This window comes from Tenrec ecaudatus, chromosome 8, assembly GCF_050624435.1.
Source record: "Tenrec ecaudatus isolate mTenEca1 chromosome 8, mTenEca1.hap1, whole genome shotgun sequence".
In the NCBI taxonomy this organism is placed as follows: domain Eukaryota; kingdom Metazoa; phylum Chordata; class Mammalia; order Afrosoricida; family Tenrecidae; genus Tenrec; species Tenrec ecaudatus.
In genome coordinates, this window is record NC_134537.1 from 133,230,749 (window position 1) to 133,247,191 (window position 16,443).

At 37.5% G+C, this 16,443-nt stretch overlaps 1 protein-coding gene across 5 annotated transcripts in view; it reads right to left on the reverse strand.

Annotated features, from left to right (window-relative positions):
* WDR17 (WD repeat domain 17) overlaps positions 1–16,443 on the reverse strand; it is an 88,340-nt gene that overhangs the window by 13,569 nt on the left and 58,328 nt on the right. For 2 of the 5 annotated variants that reach the window (XM_075555784.1, XM_075555786.1), the window contains 7 exons: positions 14,365–14,429; positions 9,030–9,162; positions 8,480–8,571; positions 7,415–7,514; positions 6,380–6,519; positions 4,217–4,237; positions 504–615 (listed from right to left, as the gene is read on the reverse strand). In XM_075555784.1, coding sequence (XP_075411899.1) covers positions 504–615; positions 4,217–4,237; positions 6,380–6,519; positions 7,415–7,514; positions 8,480–8,571; positions 9,030–9,162; positions 14,365–14,429 — 663 coding nt within the window. Of the gene's footprint in view, positions 1–503; positions 632–4,211; positions 4,238–6,379; positions 6,520–7,414; positions 7,515–8,479; positions 8,572–9,029; positions 9,163–14,364; positions 14,430–16,443 lie in introns of all 5 variants that reach the window. The other 3 variants (XM_075555787.1, XM_075555785.1, XM_075555783.1) reach the window with 2 other exon arrangements.

Consider the following 16,443-nt stretch of genomic DNA (forward strand, 5'->3'; position numbering starts at 1 on the left):
TTGTTACTCTTCTTCCCTTTAAATATTTCTTTTATATCACCCTTAAATCACTATTATGGTGCTTTCCGTTTATATATTTACATATTTATTCAACTTTAAGAAATTGTGGTTGGTTAAATTTTAAGTAAATTGAGCAATTAAGTTTTGGGTTTGTTTTTAATTCTCTCTCTCTCTCAAAAAAAAAAAAAACCCTTTAAATAAAGTGGACTCTTAATGGGATTTCATGTTGTTTCCCAGCTCTGTCACTAACTGAACAACTAAAATGTGCTATTTTGTCTGGCTAGATCGTCTTCATCTCAATATGTGTCCAAAGAGTAGGAGGAATTAAAAAATACCTGTTCCCATTGAAACGTCATTCTAGATCGATTAAAATGCAAAATGTGATATGATCATCCCTGTAGTTCTTATCTTAAGATTCTAAATATTGGTAATTAACATCATATTTGAATATATATTGTAGTATTACTTGTCAGATGCCCAGTTATTAGCAGTCACCAGCATACCTTCTCATGAAGGTCATCTATCTCTTCAGTACACCCTGGGTAGAAAGCACAGAGTTTTACTAAGTGCAGTTCACTATCAGGAATCATCAGGAGAAGATCAGCTGCCAAATTCCTAATCACACAAAAGGAAAAGATCTAAAAATAATATTTAGAGCCATTGCACCTTTACTTCCCTCCCTGCACAGTCAGTACTCATTTTCTTTTTAATTGCGAAAATTCTCTTTAAAAACAAAGAGCATGAAGGAACATTTATTATGATATTTCTAAAGATTTTTTAGAAACCTCAGCTGAGTCTACAGACTTATATACAGACTTTCTAAAATAACTACATTATTATAGAAAATACTTTCTAGTCAAATAAAACAGTTTAAAACATTGTTATTTACATCACATTATAAAGCAAAAGTTGGAAAACCTGGCTCTTGTCCACTCTCCCTACGCTCATCAGTGACGGAGAATGCTATTAGCCAGCTCATTAACACCGTCAGAATATCTGACTATTTTAATTAGGAATTCTTTTGTGTTTCTCATATTCCTTAATATTTACCTGGAAAACCAAGTTGGAAATTCTCTTTTCTGCTTTACATTTTAAATATTCAATTGATGACATAAACTGGTGCTTTCAAACATATGAAATGACTTTGGCTCATCTGCTTTACATTAAAAAATATTTTCTGTAAAATCCTCTTTTCAAATCACTAGGTGGGAGTTTTTGGTTGCATGCATTGTAACGGAGAAAACACCTAATCAATGGCTTAAGATGTTGTTATTCAGTTCTTAAGAAAATGATGCATAGACATTCAGAAAATGCCTTTTGGATCGTAGATATTTCAAATGGGAATTTATGAAGTTGTATGTCCTGGACTTCAAGAGTAAACACTTCCCTTTGAAGCTCTCAGATAACTCTGCATTTCATAGTCATGATCTTTTCAATACAACTTGTCTTTAAACATATTAAAATGTACCTAATCAAGTCTACCACTTGGGTAAAACAGGATAATTAGTAGTTTGTAACATCTAGTGTCAAACTGAAAATGCTACTAAAAATACACACGAATCACAAACTATTAGGATAATAGAAATGTTGAAATAGACCTGAGTGTTTTGAATAAAAGAATTTTTCTCAGGTATCAAGAAGCTTTCATAAAATATTTTAATCAGTAAATAGTGTGCTCACAAACCATTTTCTAAACTGATATTGACAAGTATTGCTAAAAGATTACAGTGAATTTTCACATAACTTTGCTTAGTCAATTCATTTTAAGGTCTTCTCAATTTGTCATATATATTAATTTTCATTGGAAAATAAATAAATATTTTTATGTTTTCCAAGTTCCAAATTAGAGTAACGTATTTGTGGCTGCTAAAATTTTAAGTGATTTTGTTTTCAAGTACTACGGTGTAATGTTGTGACTCAGAGCCGCCCTATGCGTAGTAGAACAAAACAGTGCCTAAGCCTGGGCCCTCCTTACAACTGTTGTTATCCATTTGGCAGCTACTGTGCCTGTCATGTCATTGAGAGTCCTTCCCCTGTTCATTGACCAACTACGTTGCCAAGTGTGATGCTCCCGGGACACAAAAGGAAGTCTCACCACCCTTGCGTTCAAAAAGCCTTCTCACTGTCCTTCCTGCAGGACAGATTTGCTTGTTCTTCTGACAATCTATGGTTCGTTCAATATTTTTCCACACCTTAAGTCAAACTCATCGATTCTTCCGAGGTCTTCCTTATTCATCTTCCAGCTTTCACAAGGACAAGAGGTGTTAAAAATACCATGGCTTAGGCCAAGTTTGCCTGAGTCCTCAGAAGTATACCTTTACTTTCTAACCCCTTAAGAAGATATTTTGCAACAGAGTCACCCAACGAATTTGATTTCTGAATTGCTACTTCCATGAGCCTTGAATGCGGATCCAAGTAAAATGAAATCCTTGTCAACTTCAATATTTTATTTTCATGATTATCACAATGCTGTTAATCGATAAAGTTGATGATTTTTGTTTTCTTTACATTGAGGCAAAATCCTTGTTCAAGCCTGTAGCTTGATTTTTATCAGTGCCTGCTTCCTGCCCTATTTGACTTTAATAAGCAAGGTGTGTCATCTATATATTGCAGCTTGTGAAATAGCTTTCCTCCAATCCGGATTCTCCCTTCACAGATCATTTGCTCAGCACACAGACTGAGTAAGCACAGTGCAAGGAGACAGCCCGATGCAACCTTTCCCGGTTTAAACCGTTCAGTATCCCCTTGATCTGTTGGAACGGCCTCCTCTTGGACTATGTACAGGCTCACCACCAGTGTGGAATGCCCATTCTTTAAAACGCTGTCAACAGTTTGTTATGATCGACACTGTCAAAGCCCTATGCAGACACAAAACATGCAAACATCTCTCTGACATTCTGTATTTTTGGCCAAGATGCGCCTGACAGCAGTAATTATATCCTTTGTTCCTCCTTCTCTTTTTAAAGCAATCTGAATTTCAGGCAGCGGCAACTGTTTTTAACTATGTTCAGTAAAGCTTCACTTGCACGTGTTATTAGAGCATCCTATGTTTGAGTCAAGTCCTTGAAATGTTCTCTTTTACAATGGACATGACACATTCTAGAGTTGACAATAGAGTAACAAAAGGAAACAGTAAATTCTTTTTCAATTTGTCATTCTTGGCACAGTAAGCCGTGATTGTTCGATTCACAATGGCCAATTTAATTCCATTTCAGTTCACTATACCTAGGATATCAATGTTTATGCATTCTATTTCAGTTTTGACAACATTTAATTTTACAAAGTTCTTATATGCACACTCATTGCCACTGAGTCAATTATTGCTCATAGCAACCCTATAGGCTAGTGAAGAAATGCCCCTTTGGGTTTCGAGTTTAGTAAATCTTTATAGAAGCAGAAATCTCATTTTTCCTCCCAGAGTGGCTGGTGAATTCAAACTGCTGACCTTGTGGTAATAAGTCCATTGCATAACTCATTACAAAGCGTGGCTTCTTATTAGATTAAGACTTTGTGTAATTGACAGAAATTTTTGAATAATGCCCATAAATATAATAGGAACCCTGGTGGTACAGTAAATTAAGTGTTGGGCTGCTAATTGCAAAGTTGTTGGTTCAACCCTAACAATCACTCCCTGGGAGAAAGCTAAGGCTGTCTACCCTTGTAAAGATTTCCAGTTTTCGAACACTATGGAGCAGTTCTACTCCATTGTATAGGGTCCCTATTCGCAGGAATTGACTCAATGACAGTGGGTTTGGTTTAGGCTTTTATAGTGTATAAAATAGTGTGTTTAATTTCTATTAAACTTCCTAGGAATTATATTGTGATACAGTGAAGTTTCAGCAAAGTTAATGAACTTAAAATTTTTTAATGATATCAATCTATAGCTATGTTGATATTGATCAATTAAGTGATCTAAATTCTTAAATCTCATTATCAGAACAGGTATGTTTATTTGCTTAGCTGACTTGGTTTTCCATGAGTATTGCAGAAAGCCAAAGTTCATTTATTACACAGATTTTACAGCCTAAATTCATAGACTTTTTTATTATTTCATAGTCCAGTTTCTTATGTTAGAAATGATGTATATCAATTGTCGGTGTAAAGCAGTAAATCTAAAATAGATCATGGACATTTATTAGCATAGATATTTCACCTTACTAATAAAATAACAAATGACTATTGAATTAGACATAAGTTTGTACATTAAACTAGATACCTGTATCCAACAGACGGAAAGCTAAAAAAAAACATAAAATGGCAATGAACACAAAGAAATAAATCTTTGCTAGTAAATAAAAAAAAGTAGAGAAAGAAGTGTTCTTAGTTTATAAAACTATTACCATCCTTTGGAAATTATAAAGTTACCTAAATTTTTTAAAATGTGTGGAGCTCTATTAATAGCCATAAGGACTACAGACCTCCTCTGGAGATAACCTGAATCAGCACTAACATAATGCGAAGGTCCCCTGGTTTCTGGAAGCTTATGGGAGTATAAAGGGAGAAACCTTAAGGAGACTCGCCATTATTTCCAGTTGGTTGTTAGTAACAATATATAAAGTAACCAATATATAAAGTAAACTAAAAAGATCTTAAGTACATTATTTAATATGTATTTCAATTTTGTTTTCCTTCTAAAAACCAATCCCATTTCATTTACATGACAGATGAACTTTTAGCATGGAGTAGGCTATATTACTGAAAACACAATCTTGCGCTAGACTTCATGCCTTAAGATGGGTATGAGGCAAACTGTGGTGAGTATGTCATTGATTATTATAGTCACTGTGTGTGGGAACTGAGCCCCCTCAGGGGAGACACGGGTTAAATGCCAACATCTATGGTAGGGATCCTCTGTATCCCCACAACATTTTGTTCGTGGGGAGGGAATTTGTACATCACTGTCAGACACAAAATAAGTATGAATACCCCTGAGATTCCTGATTCGCGATGAAATGCCCAGATCAAAACAAGACTGAGAAGGGTGGCTTGTTTTCTGAGATATTCGCCCCCCCCACCACCACCAAAACCCCTGTGCAAGGAGGTGGTATAATTAAGTGTGTAGACTTTTGTACCAGTTTATGTAGGTTTGCAACTTGGCTCTACCAGTTAGAGAGACATCAGGAAGTTCACAATTTAATTAAAACAGTGCTTGGCCAACACTAAGCAGGATAAAAGTTTTAGCTGTCATTATTTTTATGATTGATTCATTTTTATAGGTCCAAAAGGGTGATATATGTGTATGCATGGTATATAGTGGGGAAAATTCAGAATTCTCATGTACAGCTCATTTAGAAACATCTTGAGGTGTTAAAAACTGGGGGGCAAGAGGAACAAACTCTAAAATCATCTGTATCCATCACACATTTATTGAGTGCAGCACAGTGTCTTTCTTAACAATGGCTTCCTTAGGGACTGTCTGTGCTGAAACAAGAGGAGGGAGCCAACATGGGAGCGAGGGTTGCCCTAGCCGGGATTGCCCAACGACTTTACCAGGTCCACAATCAAAGGGCCCGGAGAAGGGCTCTCGGAGTCGCCCAGTGGTTCAGGCACTCAGCTGCTAATCCGTCACCCATTTCACAGGAGAAAGGTGTGGCAGACTGCTTCTCTAGAGATGTGCGGCCTTGTTATATATTTTCCCCTCTAGAGTTTCCATAGGAGTCCTGCGGCTTAGTGGGTCCTTGTTGGCTTGCTAACCGAAGGTCAGCAGTTGGAACCCCCAACTGTTCCCCTGAAGAAAGTCTGGGCTTTCCATTCTCATTAAGGACGCCGTTGTGGGGAGCTCACAGGGGCAGTTCTACCTTGTGCTGTAGAATCGCTATGAGTTGCCATTGTTTCCAAGGCATTGACTTCTGGGTTTTGTTTTTATTTATAGAGTTGCTGTGCATTGGAATCAACTCAGTAACAGTGGGTTCCATTCAGTTTATATCTTAAGAGTATTGCTAGGGGTTGGAGACATGGCTTGTTCCAATTCTTTAGCCTAACTGTCTTTGTTTATTCTTCTCCAAGGTCCGTTCATGTGACATTGTTTCTCCAACTTAAGGTAGAGTACAAGGCTTGGGGAGAATGAGAATACATATGTAGATGTTTAAGAAATAGAAATGAGGTGTGTTAATCTTAAGAAGCACCTCATTTACGATTTCTATTCTGGGAAAAATACAGCATCATAATATCTACTACAAAATGGGCCATGGTAGATTTCCTTATATAATCACATGCCTCCTGATCATTGCTTTCTTCTCTGACAGTTTTATGATAATATATCGTACTGCATGTGTCCTATATTTTACTAGTGCAGAGCTGCCCCAAACAGGTCTTCACATTGTTAGGAAAAATGCAGTCAATCACTAGGAAATTATTGTTTGAGGTTAGAAGTTCTTACCATGTTGGAAACATCATGCATTTTCTTGCCAGTAGTTCTAGGGCATAGTGGGTTGCTGGTACTGCCGCCTCTCCGAGTACTGTTCCCACACACACTGCCAAGTCGAGTTCATTTCCACGGATCAGGTAGGCCATAGCAAGCTTGCTCAATAAGAAAATAGTTTCAGTTGCATAGGATCAGCATAGCCCTCCAAGATCGTAAGTGGTTAAAGCTGCGTTAACCTAGAAATCAACTATTCTGACCAATTATTGATTTTAATATTTCCATAAAGTACCCATGTAAGAGTGACTGCAACCTTAAGTTGCTATGGAAAACCACTAATGGGAACTGTTGGTGATGTTGTGAGGTCAGAATTTAAGGGTTTGGAACCTTTACCTTAAATTTTGTAGTTAATTTACACAAATCTCTACAAGATCCTCAATATCCTTTAGTCTCCATGTCAGAAATACATACATGCTTAAACGTATCTTCCAGATTGCAAATTACCAGTCATTCTACGAAGCTTATTCAAGTATAAATAGTAACAAATATTTTCCTCATTACATCAGTGAGTCAACTGAAAGGTACTTCAACTATATATCTTGGGGAAATGCCCTTAAGTACTCTTAAAAATAAATGGTTTCATTTGCATTCCTTTTTATAATTCTAGCAACTCTATGTGAATTTTGTAAAATAGGTATTGATATTTTTCTCTTTATCACTGAGAATATGTGATACTCAGAGAAGTTAAGTGATCTTCTCAAGGTCAGTATATGAAACAACAACAAAAAAATCCTGACTCAAAAATAGTGTTTTTTTCCCCTCTACTAAAATAGAGATTCTTATATATGATGAGATGCTATCAGTTGCTAAATATCTTGTGAGGAAAAGAAAGACAAGATCTAACAGCCTGTGGAGTTGGTGTTTATTTGGAATGTATTACTCGGGCTTGAGAAGCATGCACAATGAGAACTTGGGGATGGATATTTTATCCTCCAACACCATGGCACACTCAAATAGCATTTCATTCGTGCGAATCAACGGCGAATGCCATACCTCAATATTGTCGACAGCAAGATGGCAACACGCAGCTAGCACTGCTCGACCGTCCTGAAAATGCCATTCTGCCAGCTCTCTACTGACTTTGCGCAGGAGTCTAGATAAAGGGGAAAAGTATACACTCCACACAAACGTAGTAGTTCCATAAGATATCTCCTTATTTCAGGTTCCTAAAGACCAGATAGGGTTTTAGTTGATATCTTAATTTAGCCATAAACTCTGAAATTGGTTGAGGAGCTCAGGAAACCAGCCTTTGCTGATATAGAAGCTCACAAATGAATCTATCACAACTATCAGAAGAAATGCCCAAGGAGTCTATGAAGAAAACTTAGCATCCTGCAGCAAATCATCGCAATTCAACTCTGGGTAAAGTTAATGTTAGAAGGATAAAATGTTGAAGTATAGTGTAGGATAAGTTTAAAAACTGTCTACCCTAAAATGGCAGAGTATATAGCAGCAAAGATTGTGGAGGAAAAAATACTGTACTCAACACCTTATTTACTTAAAATTTTCTAATCCTTTCTGCTTGACTACTTAAGAGTCAAGAGTAGAAGGATGTTGTAGACTATGTATCAGAATATAAAAGAGTAACAGGCTGAAAAATATTATTTATTTAGTTTTTCAAAAACCTTTTGAGTTTCTTCTTTTTTTAAAAAAAAAAGGAGGACTAAATCCGATTTATGGCACTACATCATTGTCATTGGATTGCAAGCTACCTTCCGGTGGTATTTTAGAGACTGACTTTACATTCGTAAGCAGCACATCTAATTTTACAATCCTCAACTCCCTAAGCATTTAGGTGTTTTATTTATCATTCACTTTCCCGTGCTTTTGCTTTTCTGGAAGCAACATGAAATGTTTGTAGTCTGCATCTCCAAGACTGGCCTTCGTCTAGAGATGGACGTGATCGTGGAACCAGAGAGTGCCAAGAACGCACTAGAGGAGTTGAGACAGTCAAGTCTCCTGTGGACAAAGGAAGACCGAATATACTGCCTTCAAAAGCTCCTAAAAGGAACTCACACGATAAAAGTGTGAACCATCCACAAAGCGCAAATCACTCACTCGTTGAAGTCCTCCTTGCAGACATCATCGGGATTTGGAGATCCGTCAGGCGTAGCAAGGTGGAGGGGCTGCATATTTCCCTCACAAGCAGCCTAGAATTTAACCAAACTTCCATTTAACTGAAAGCTGATGCTAATGGAAAATTCCAGAGTATTATTTTGAGCAAGGCATACTTAAGTATTGTTTTACATTTGGCTACAGTTTTATGCCATTCTTAGAAGTTGAAGATATACATTATTCATTTAAATGTGAGTACCCCCCAAAAAAAGTTTCAGTAAAAAGCTACTAGAAAAAGTTATTAAAATATATGATATAATACATTTCAGCAGTATGTGCATTGTTTAGTATTGAGTTGTAGGTATAAAGATCTAAAATAAGTCCACTTGTGACTAGAGCAAATGTAATATAACTAAGCAAGGAAGCAGGCAGAAGCCAACCTACCCATGACTTAGTCAATCATGAGAGGGTAAGCCAATCAACACAATCTTCTCCCTTCTACCCACCCACCCACCCACCGGTGTACATGGCTTATGTGATATTGCAGTTGTACCTGTGCAACAAGCAGAGCTTCTTTAAGTTGTCCCCGTGACATAAAAAAACTGACGAGTTTTTTCACATCACCAATGGCTATGCAATAAGGGATTACGTCATCCTTATCTTCCTGGATTAACTGGTCAGCTCTCCTAATACAATAAAGACTCTGTTTATAACATGCTGACTTAATGGTTCTCAGACTGACATTTCCTGAAAGTATTTCTAAAATTCAAAAGAAATTTCATAAACTTTTCTTTGATAAACCATTACAAAAGGCTTAGATTTCATAGTCATTCACATATGGAAAGCAAACGTTTTACGTAGCCTACGTATTAAAATAAGCATCTTACGTATTGGGAGAGTTGGTTGCTTCCTAAGGAGAAGTGTCACTGTGGATTAATGCCCGTATTCCTACTGTTTACTGGTTCTAACTTGGGGTAACCTATTAACTTCCCTAATACATCTCCATAATTGTATCGTCTCTGGGTTCAGTGTGGCTACTGCCGTGAATTATTGAACCCAGCATAGAAGTAGAGGCCCCATATGAGAAAAAGTTCATGGCAGAATACATAAAGGAGCATGCAGGGTGGAGGCACATCTGACCCCTGCCTTGTGGCATGGGGGGAGCTGAAGGAGTCAAACATGGCCCCTACACCTTTTCTCACAATAAGAGAGCTAAATGGTGTCTTGTCCTGCCACCCCTCACCACTGCCACGTTTGGACCCACTGTTACAGCCACCATGCAAAACATCTCATTCAGGGTCTTGCTCTTTTTTAATGACCCTCTACTTTTCAAAGTATAATGTCCTTTTCCAGGGACTGGTATTCTGATAGCATATCCAAAGTATGTACTATAAAGTCTTGTCATCTTTGATTTTAATGTGTGTTCTGGCTATACTTTTTCCAACGCACATTTGTTTGATTTGGGGCCGTCCATGGTGCTTTCAGTCTTCCTCACCACCACAGAGTTCATGTTCCTCAATTTCTCTGTGGTCTTGCTCACGCATGCTTCAACTTCCGCCTACGTAAGATGTGACAGCAAATACCAGGGCTTGGCTCAGGCCCACCGCAGTGCTCCAAGTGACATCCTTCTTCTATGACTTTTAAGAGGTCTTATACAACACGTTTGTCCAAGTCAATACATCGTTTGTTTGCTTGACCCTTAGCCCCATGAGCCTTGATTGTGGCTCTAATTAAAATGAAATCCTGGACAACCTCGATCCTTTCTCCATTATCATACTATTTACTGATGCACTGTGAGGATTTGGGCTTTCTCTAGAATGAATTGCAGTCACACAGCGAACTGCAGTCTTTCATTTTCATCAGCAAGCACCTCGAGTCCTCCTCAAATTCAGCCCAGTTATGTCACCGGCGTACTGAAAGTTCTATAGAAACGGGATTATACTCCCAATGCCAAGTTCTTTTTGCAGCCTGGGCACTTGGATTATGTTCTCAGCATACAGATTAAATAAATGTTGTGCAAGCATACAACCCTGGTGCACATCTTTCCTGATTTAAAGAGAAGGAAATCCACAGTGCCTCTTTCGTTTGTTTGAATGACTGCCTCTTGGTGCACACACAGGTTCTGCATGGGTACAATAAGATGTTTGGAATTCCCATCTTTGGAAATATTAACGACATTTTTATATAATTCATCATATATTGCCTTTCATAGTCAATAAATTAAACAAGTACCGTTTATACTTGTGTATAAACCAAGTTTTTTCAGCACATTGTCATGTAGTTTTGGTGGTAAAATTAGCTGCCTCGGCTGATGTTCGGATCGACTACTACTCGAGTATACATGGTAAACATATTTCTGCTATTCTGCTTTCATCTAAGATTCATTTGATGTCACAGTGATGTATTTTGGTCCTTATCCTCTTTCAAATCTGGCTATTTCCTGCTGATGTCCTGTTATAATTTTTAAAAATCATATTCAGCAAAATTTTACTTGAGTGATATTAATGATAAACTCCACATTCTGTTTGATCACCTGTTGTTTTGGAGTTTTTTTCTTGGAATGGGCACACATGGATCTTTTCTCGTCAGCTTGCCAACTAGCTGGTTTCCAGATTTCTTGGCATAGATTAAGGGATTCTTACAGGACTGCATCCATTTACAGATCGTTTCAACAAATGTTTTCATAATGTCTCTAGGTAGCATAAATACATGCTACCGCTTGAAATGATTGAGTCAGTGGATTATTTTTGGTCTAGTGATTTTGCATATTATTCTTATCTCCTTCCTACATTTTAGAGCAGATTTCAGAGTCTCGTCTAACATAAATTTTGGTCTTTTCTTTTCCCCCCCGTCTTTTTAATGATGCTTTGTTTTCTTCATGCATGATTTCCTGGATGTCATCCCGCAACATATTTAATAATTAGTGTTCAGTGTATCAAAACTTATCTTGAGATGGCCTTCAAATTCAGGTGGGATATGCACAAAGTCCTATATTGGAATTTATGGACCTGTTTTAATGTTCTCAGATTTCAACCTGAACATGCATCTGAGCAATTGATGAGATGTACCATAGTCATCCTGTGACCTTGACATGGCTGATGATATTGTGATTCATCATTTCTTCCTACAAGTACAGTCATTTTGATTCCATCTGTTAAGGTCCACATGAACAATCTCTATTTATGTTGTTTTAAAAAATATTTGCAATGAGTCACTCTTGACCTTGCAAAATTCTATCATGAAATCTCTACTCTCACATAGATCATTTCGGCCATATATTCCAACCACCAATCCTCTTTTCTACCAATTGAAAGGTTTCAACAGGCTGATGAAGCACTGGAAGCATTCGTTCATCTATGTCATGAAGTTTGGAGAACAATTACTTGGCTAATTGATGGGAAAAGAGTCATATTTTCCCCCATTCTAAAGAAAGGGAACAATACAATGTTCAAATTATAGTACAATATCACTAATATCACATGCAAGTACATGTTTGCAAACATCATGCAATAATGGTTCTATCAGTAAATTTACAGGGAACTTCTAGAAGATTCAGAAGAGGACATGGAAAAAGGGATATCATTGCTCATGTCAGGTGGATTCTGGCTAAAAAAAAAGAATATCAGAAAGATGTTGTTTGTATTTTGTTGACTATGTTAAAGCATTGGACTGTATGGTTCATTGTGATAGTTTATTGTGCAAACCTGGCTTATGAACACGTGTGGGGCTCATTGAAGGGCAGTTTATTGAAGGGAGGAGAGATAAATAGCTCGGCGGACATCACCTTTCTGGTCTCTTGCTCTCTGATGGCCAGATCGGTGTGCGGCTGCCTCAGCTAGTCCTCTCCTCAGCTGGCAAGGCTCACTTCCTGCGAGAGATGTACCTGAGGAGAAGTCACATGGACCTACCCTGATGCAGCCCTGAGTGCTGGAGAAGCCATGTGGAACCCCCTGCCAGTGCTGAGATGCTCACACGCTCTCTGATTCGGTTTTCCTCCTGCAGTCGGCATCATTGTATGGGCTTTGTGAGTTTCAGGAAGACTGGGTAGATTGGTGTCCGATGTACGGGCTAATGTTGGACTTGTGGGTTTGGAATGGACTGGGTTGGGGTGCTTTCTTAGAGTAAACTTACCCTTTACATGAAACTCTAATGAACATAGATGAGTATCTCTGGGTTTCTTTTCTCTAGTCTACCCAGACTAACACAATCCTAATGAAGTATGGGTAGCCTTGAGAAGAATGGGGATTGCCGAATACTTGCTCATATGGAACCTGTACATGGATCAAAGGGCTATGAACAGAACGAGGGCATACCGAAAGGTTTAAAATCAGGAAGGGTGTGCATCAAGATTGCATCCTCTCATCATATTTATTCAATCTGTATTCTGAGAAAATAATCAGAAAGCCTGGATTATGTGAAGAAGAATATGGCATGAGGATTGGAGGAAGGCTTGTTAACAATTCAATATGAAAATGACATGACACACCTTTTTTGCTGAAAGCGATGAGGACTTGAAGCACTTGCTGATGAGGACCATGGATGGAAGCCTTCAGTGTGGTTTAAAATTCGATTTAACGAAGACCCACATCCTCACAACTGAACTATAGATAACATCATGATAAATGGAGAAAAAGATGGACTATTTCAAGAATTTCATCTTGCTTGGATTTGAAATCAATGCTCATGGAAGGAGCAGTTGGGAGCTCAAACACCAACTTACATGGCATAATATCTGCCGTACAAGGACTCGTTAAAGCAGCGGTTCTCCACCTGTGTGGGTCGTGACCCCTTTGGGGGCTGAGCAACCCTTTCACAGTGGTCGCCCAATTCATAACAGTAGCAAAATGACAGTTAGGAAGTAGCAACAAAAATACTTTTATGGCTGGGGGGTCACCACCCCATGAGGAACTGTATGAAAGGGCCATGGCATGACACAGGTAGAGAACCACTGCTAAAGTGTTGTAAAGCAAGAATGCTACTTTGAGGATTAAGGTGGGCCTAACACAAGCCATGGTATTTCAATTTCTTCATAGGCATGTGAAAGTTGGACACTGGACAAGGAAGATCAATGAATAATCAATACATATGAATTGTTTTACTAGCAAACAATATTAAAATACCATGAATTGCTAAAAGGACAAATACACTGTCTTGGAAGAAGTGCAAGCAGACTGCTCCTTAGAGAAAGGGTGGGGGAAACTTTTTCTCATATACTTTGAACATGTTGTCAGGTGAGACCAGGGCCTGGAGAAAGACATCATCCTGGGTAAAGTAGAGGGGTGGCCCCAAAGAGTGAGGCCCGCAATGACAAAGACTACAACAATGAGCTCAAGCACAGGAGCAACCGTGAGGATGGCACAGGACCAGGCGAGGCTCCCTTCTGCTGTGCACAGGGTTACCAGGACAACATCCAGCAGCAAAAACAAGCCAACAGAACAGGATATTGGACCAAGTCTGGTCAGTGGTGAAGATATCTTTTAATCCTGCGCTCACCCCTTACAGCCATAGGCAGACAATAGCAAAGGGTGCATCTGCTGAGAATTTCTGAGATTATATGTAGAATAAGTATTCCTCTAATTTTTGGTAACCCTGAGAGAACCTGACCACTTATGTATCAATAGCAATACCCTGGTCAGTAAGTATGTTTGCTGATTTGCATACAATGATCACGAATTTCCTCTACTGACATGAGGAAAATTACCTTTCATTGTTTTCATCAAAAATGTTATGTTATCAATTTACTTTTTGTATCAGTAGAAACAAAAGCACTCAGTATTTAAAATGGCATCTGAATAAGAAATCTTAAAAACAACCACATTATCTGCACATTGATTCTTTTTAACGAACGATCTTAAAACCTGTATTTAGGCTCAGATTCCCTGCCTTACCTGTGCATTAACTTCCTCCAGTATTTCACAGACACGCCTGGTGCAACGGACAGAGCTTTGTCCCACTAGCGAAGAACAGAAGCAAAGCATAAGCATGTGTGTTTCCATCGCATTGCCCAGCCCTTAAACCATCTCCCCCGTGAGCTCACATTTATAATAAGGGATGTTTCAGCGTCTGGATTTAAAGGAATATTTTGTATGCTACATCATGCATTCAACAGAAGGTCTTGATTAATTTTAAAATGAGATAGTAAAATGATATTCTTTAGCTGGGGAGAAAGGGACTAAGACTGAGAGAAAAAGCAGGAACAAAGGTGTAACAAGGGAGGTAAGAGTAGGAAAGGGTGGGTAAGAGAGAGAGAGAGAGAGAGAGAGAGAGAGAGAGAGAGGAAGGACTGATAGTAAATGAAGTACGTAGTTCAAAACTCTATTAACATACAGAGTAATTTTTTATGATCTATAAAAATCAAGACTAAAATTTTATTTCTCTTATACTTAACAACTAGACTTCCTTTTCTTTTCCCGATTCATTTTTCTTAGGCTTATCATGATGTAGTAACATCTTGTATTTTTATTTTAGAAATATATTTTAATAGATAATTTTTTATACACCGTTTCATTGGGACATAATCCAAGCATCCTATGACTTAAAAGTTCAGTCATATCCAGGACAGTTGTACAGTCATCACCACAATCAACTTTACAACATTTTCTTCTGTTTGTGCTCTTTGTTATTAATTTCCCATCCCCCAACCGCTCTTGGTGTTACCCTCTCCCTACTAATTTTTATAATTTTGTCATTCTACTTTTATGACACCTATCTTCATATTCTAAAAATCAGACTGCTTTTGAAGAGCCCTATTATTCCATTAAGTCTGACGTGCTGTTATTTGATGATACGGGTTCCAAGGCTGGAAAGGAAAGCAAGAGAAAGTTTGCTGAAGTAGTACTGCAAGAATCAAAATTTCATTTCTATCCAGGCTTCTCAAAACACTAGAGTTCTCCTATAATTATGGCTAGAAAACTAGAAATTAATGTGTAAGTAATATTACATTTTAAGTAGACACCTTTGAATATTATATATTTAATTCATGGATTATTTTTATTTTTAAGTTACTCTTAACTATGTTTTAGTGAAAATTTGTTATAGTTGGGGGTAATTGGGAGAAAGAAATATAACTCTAAATGGAATTAATTTTTAATTAAATAAATAAATTTAAATAAAAACATATTTGGTAGTGCAAAGATTAAATATTTTCCTAACTCCAACAACAATTACTACCCAATATTACTAAGCTTACAGAGATGGAAACTATTCAGAAGGAGGTGGTAATAAACCACTAAAAGGTTGAACATAATTCTGATTTAAAGGATTGCACAATCACTGTCCATTTATGAAATTATACAATAAAATCATTAAGCTGTATAAATAGATGATTAAGAGGCTTTAAAGACAGTTTAAAATATAAAAATTCAAATATAAAACTCAGAAATACAAAAAATTATTCGGCCATATTTTGTTCCTTTCTCCTTGATATTTGATAATTACATTCTGTTGTTTTGAGCGAAAGTTTATAAAGCAAATTAAGGTCTCATTTGGCAATTTCTGTACAAAGTGTTCAGCAACATAAGTTACATTTTTCACAATGTGTCAACATTCCCTTTAATTGCATTCTGGTTGTTCTATTTTCAGTATTCTAGTGTTCCTGTTCCCTATGTTCTCATCTTTGCTTTAGAATACTTATTGACTATTTGGTCTCATGTAGTTTTTCTTTCTTTTTTTTTTTCAAATGGAGCATGGAACTAATGGATAATATCTTAGGAACTAATGGATAATAACTTAAATTTTTTGTGTCAATCTCTTCTCTCACTAAGAGGTGACCTCAAAGGCTAATTTCAGTTTAAGGCTTAAAAAAGTCAGCCACAGTTTCAGAGAATCCTCCTGTCTCATCTAATCCCTTAAGACAATTTAAGTTCTGCTCCATTTTTCTCCCATTTTACTAGAATTCATCTATTGTGGCCCCTGCCTCTTGATTTTTTGATTGGTACTTTTGTGGTTTCTAGTAGTGCTGATAAAAG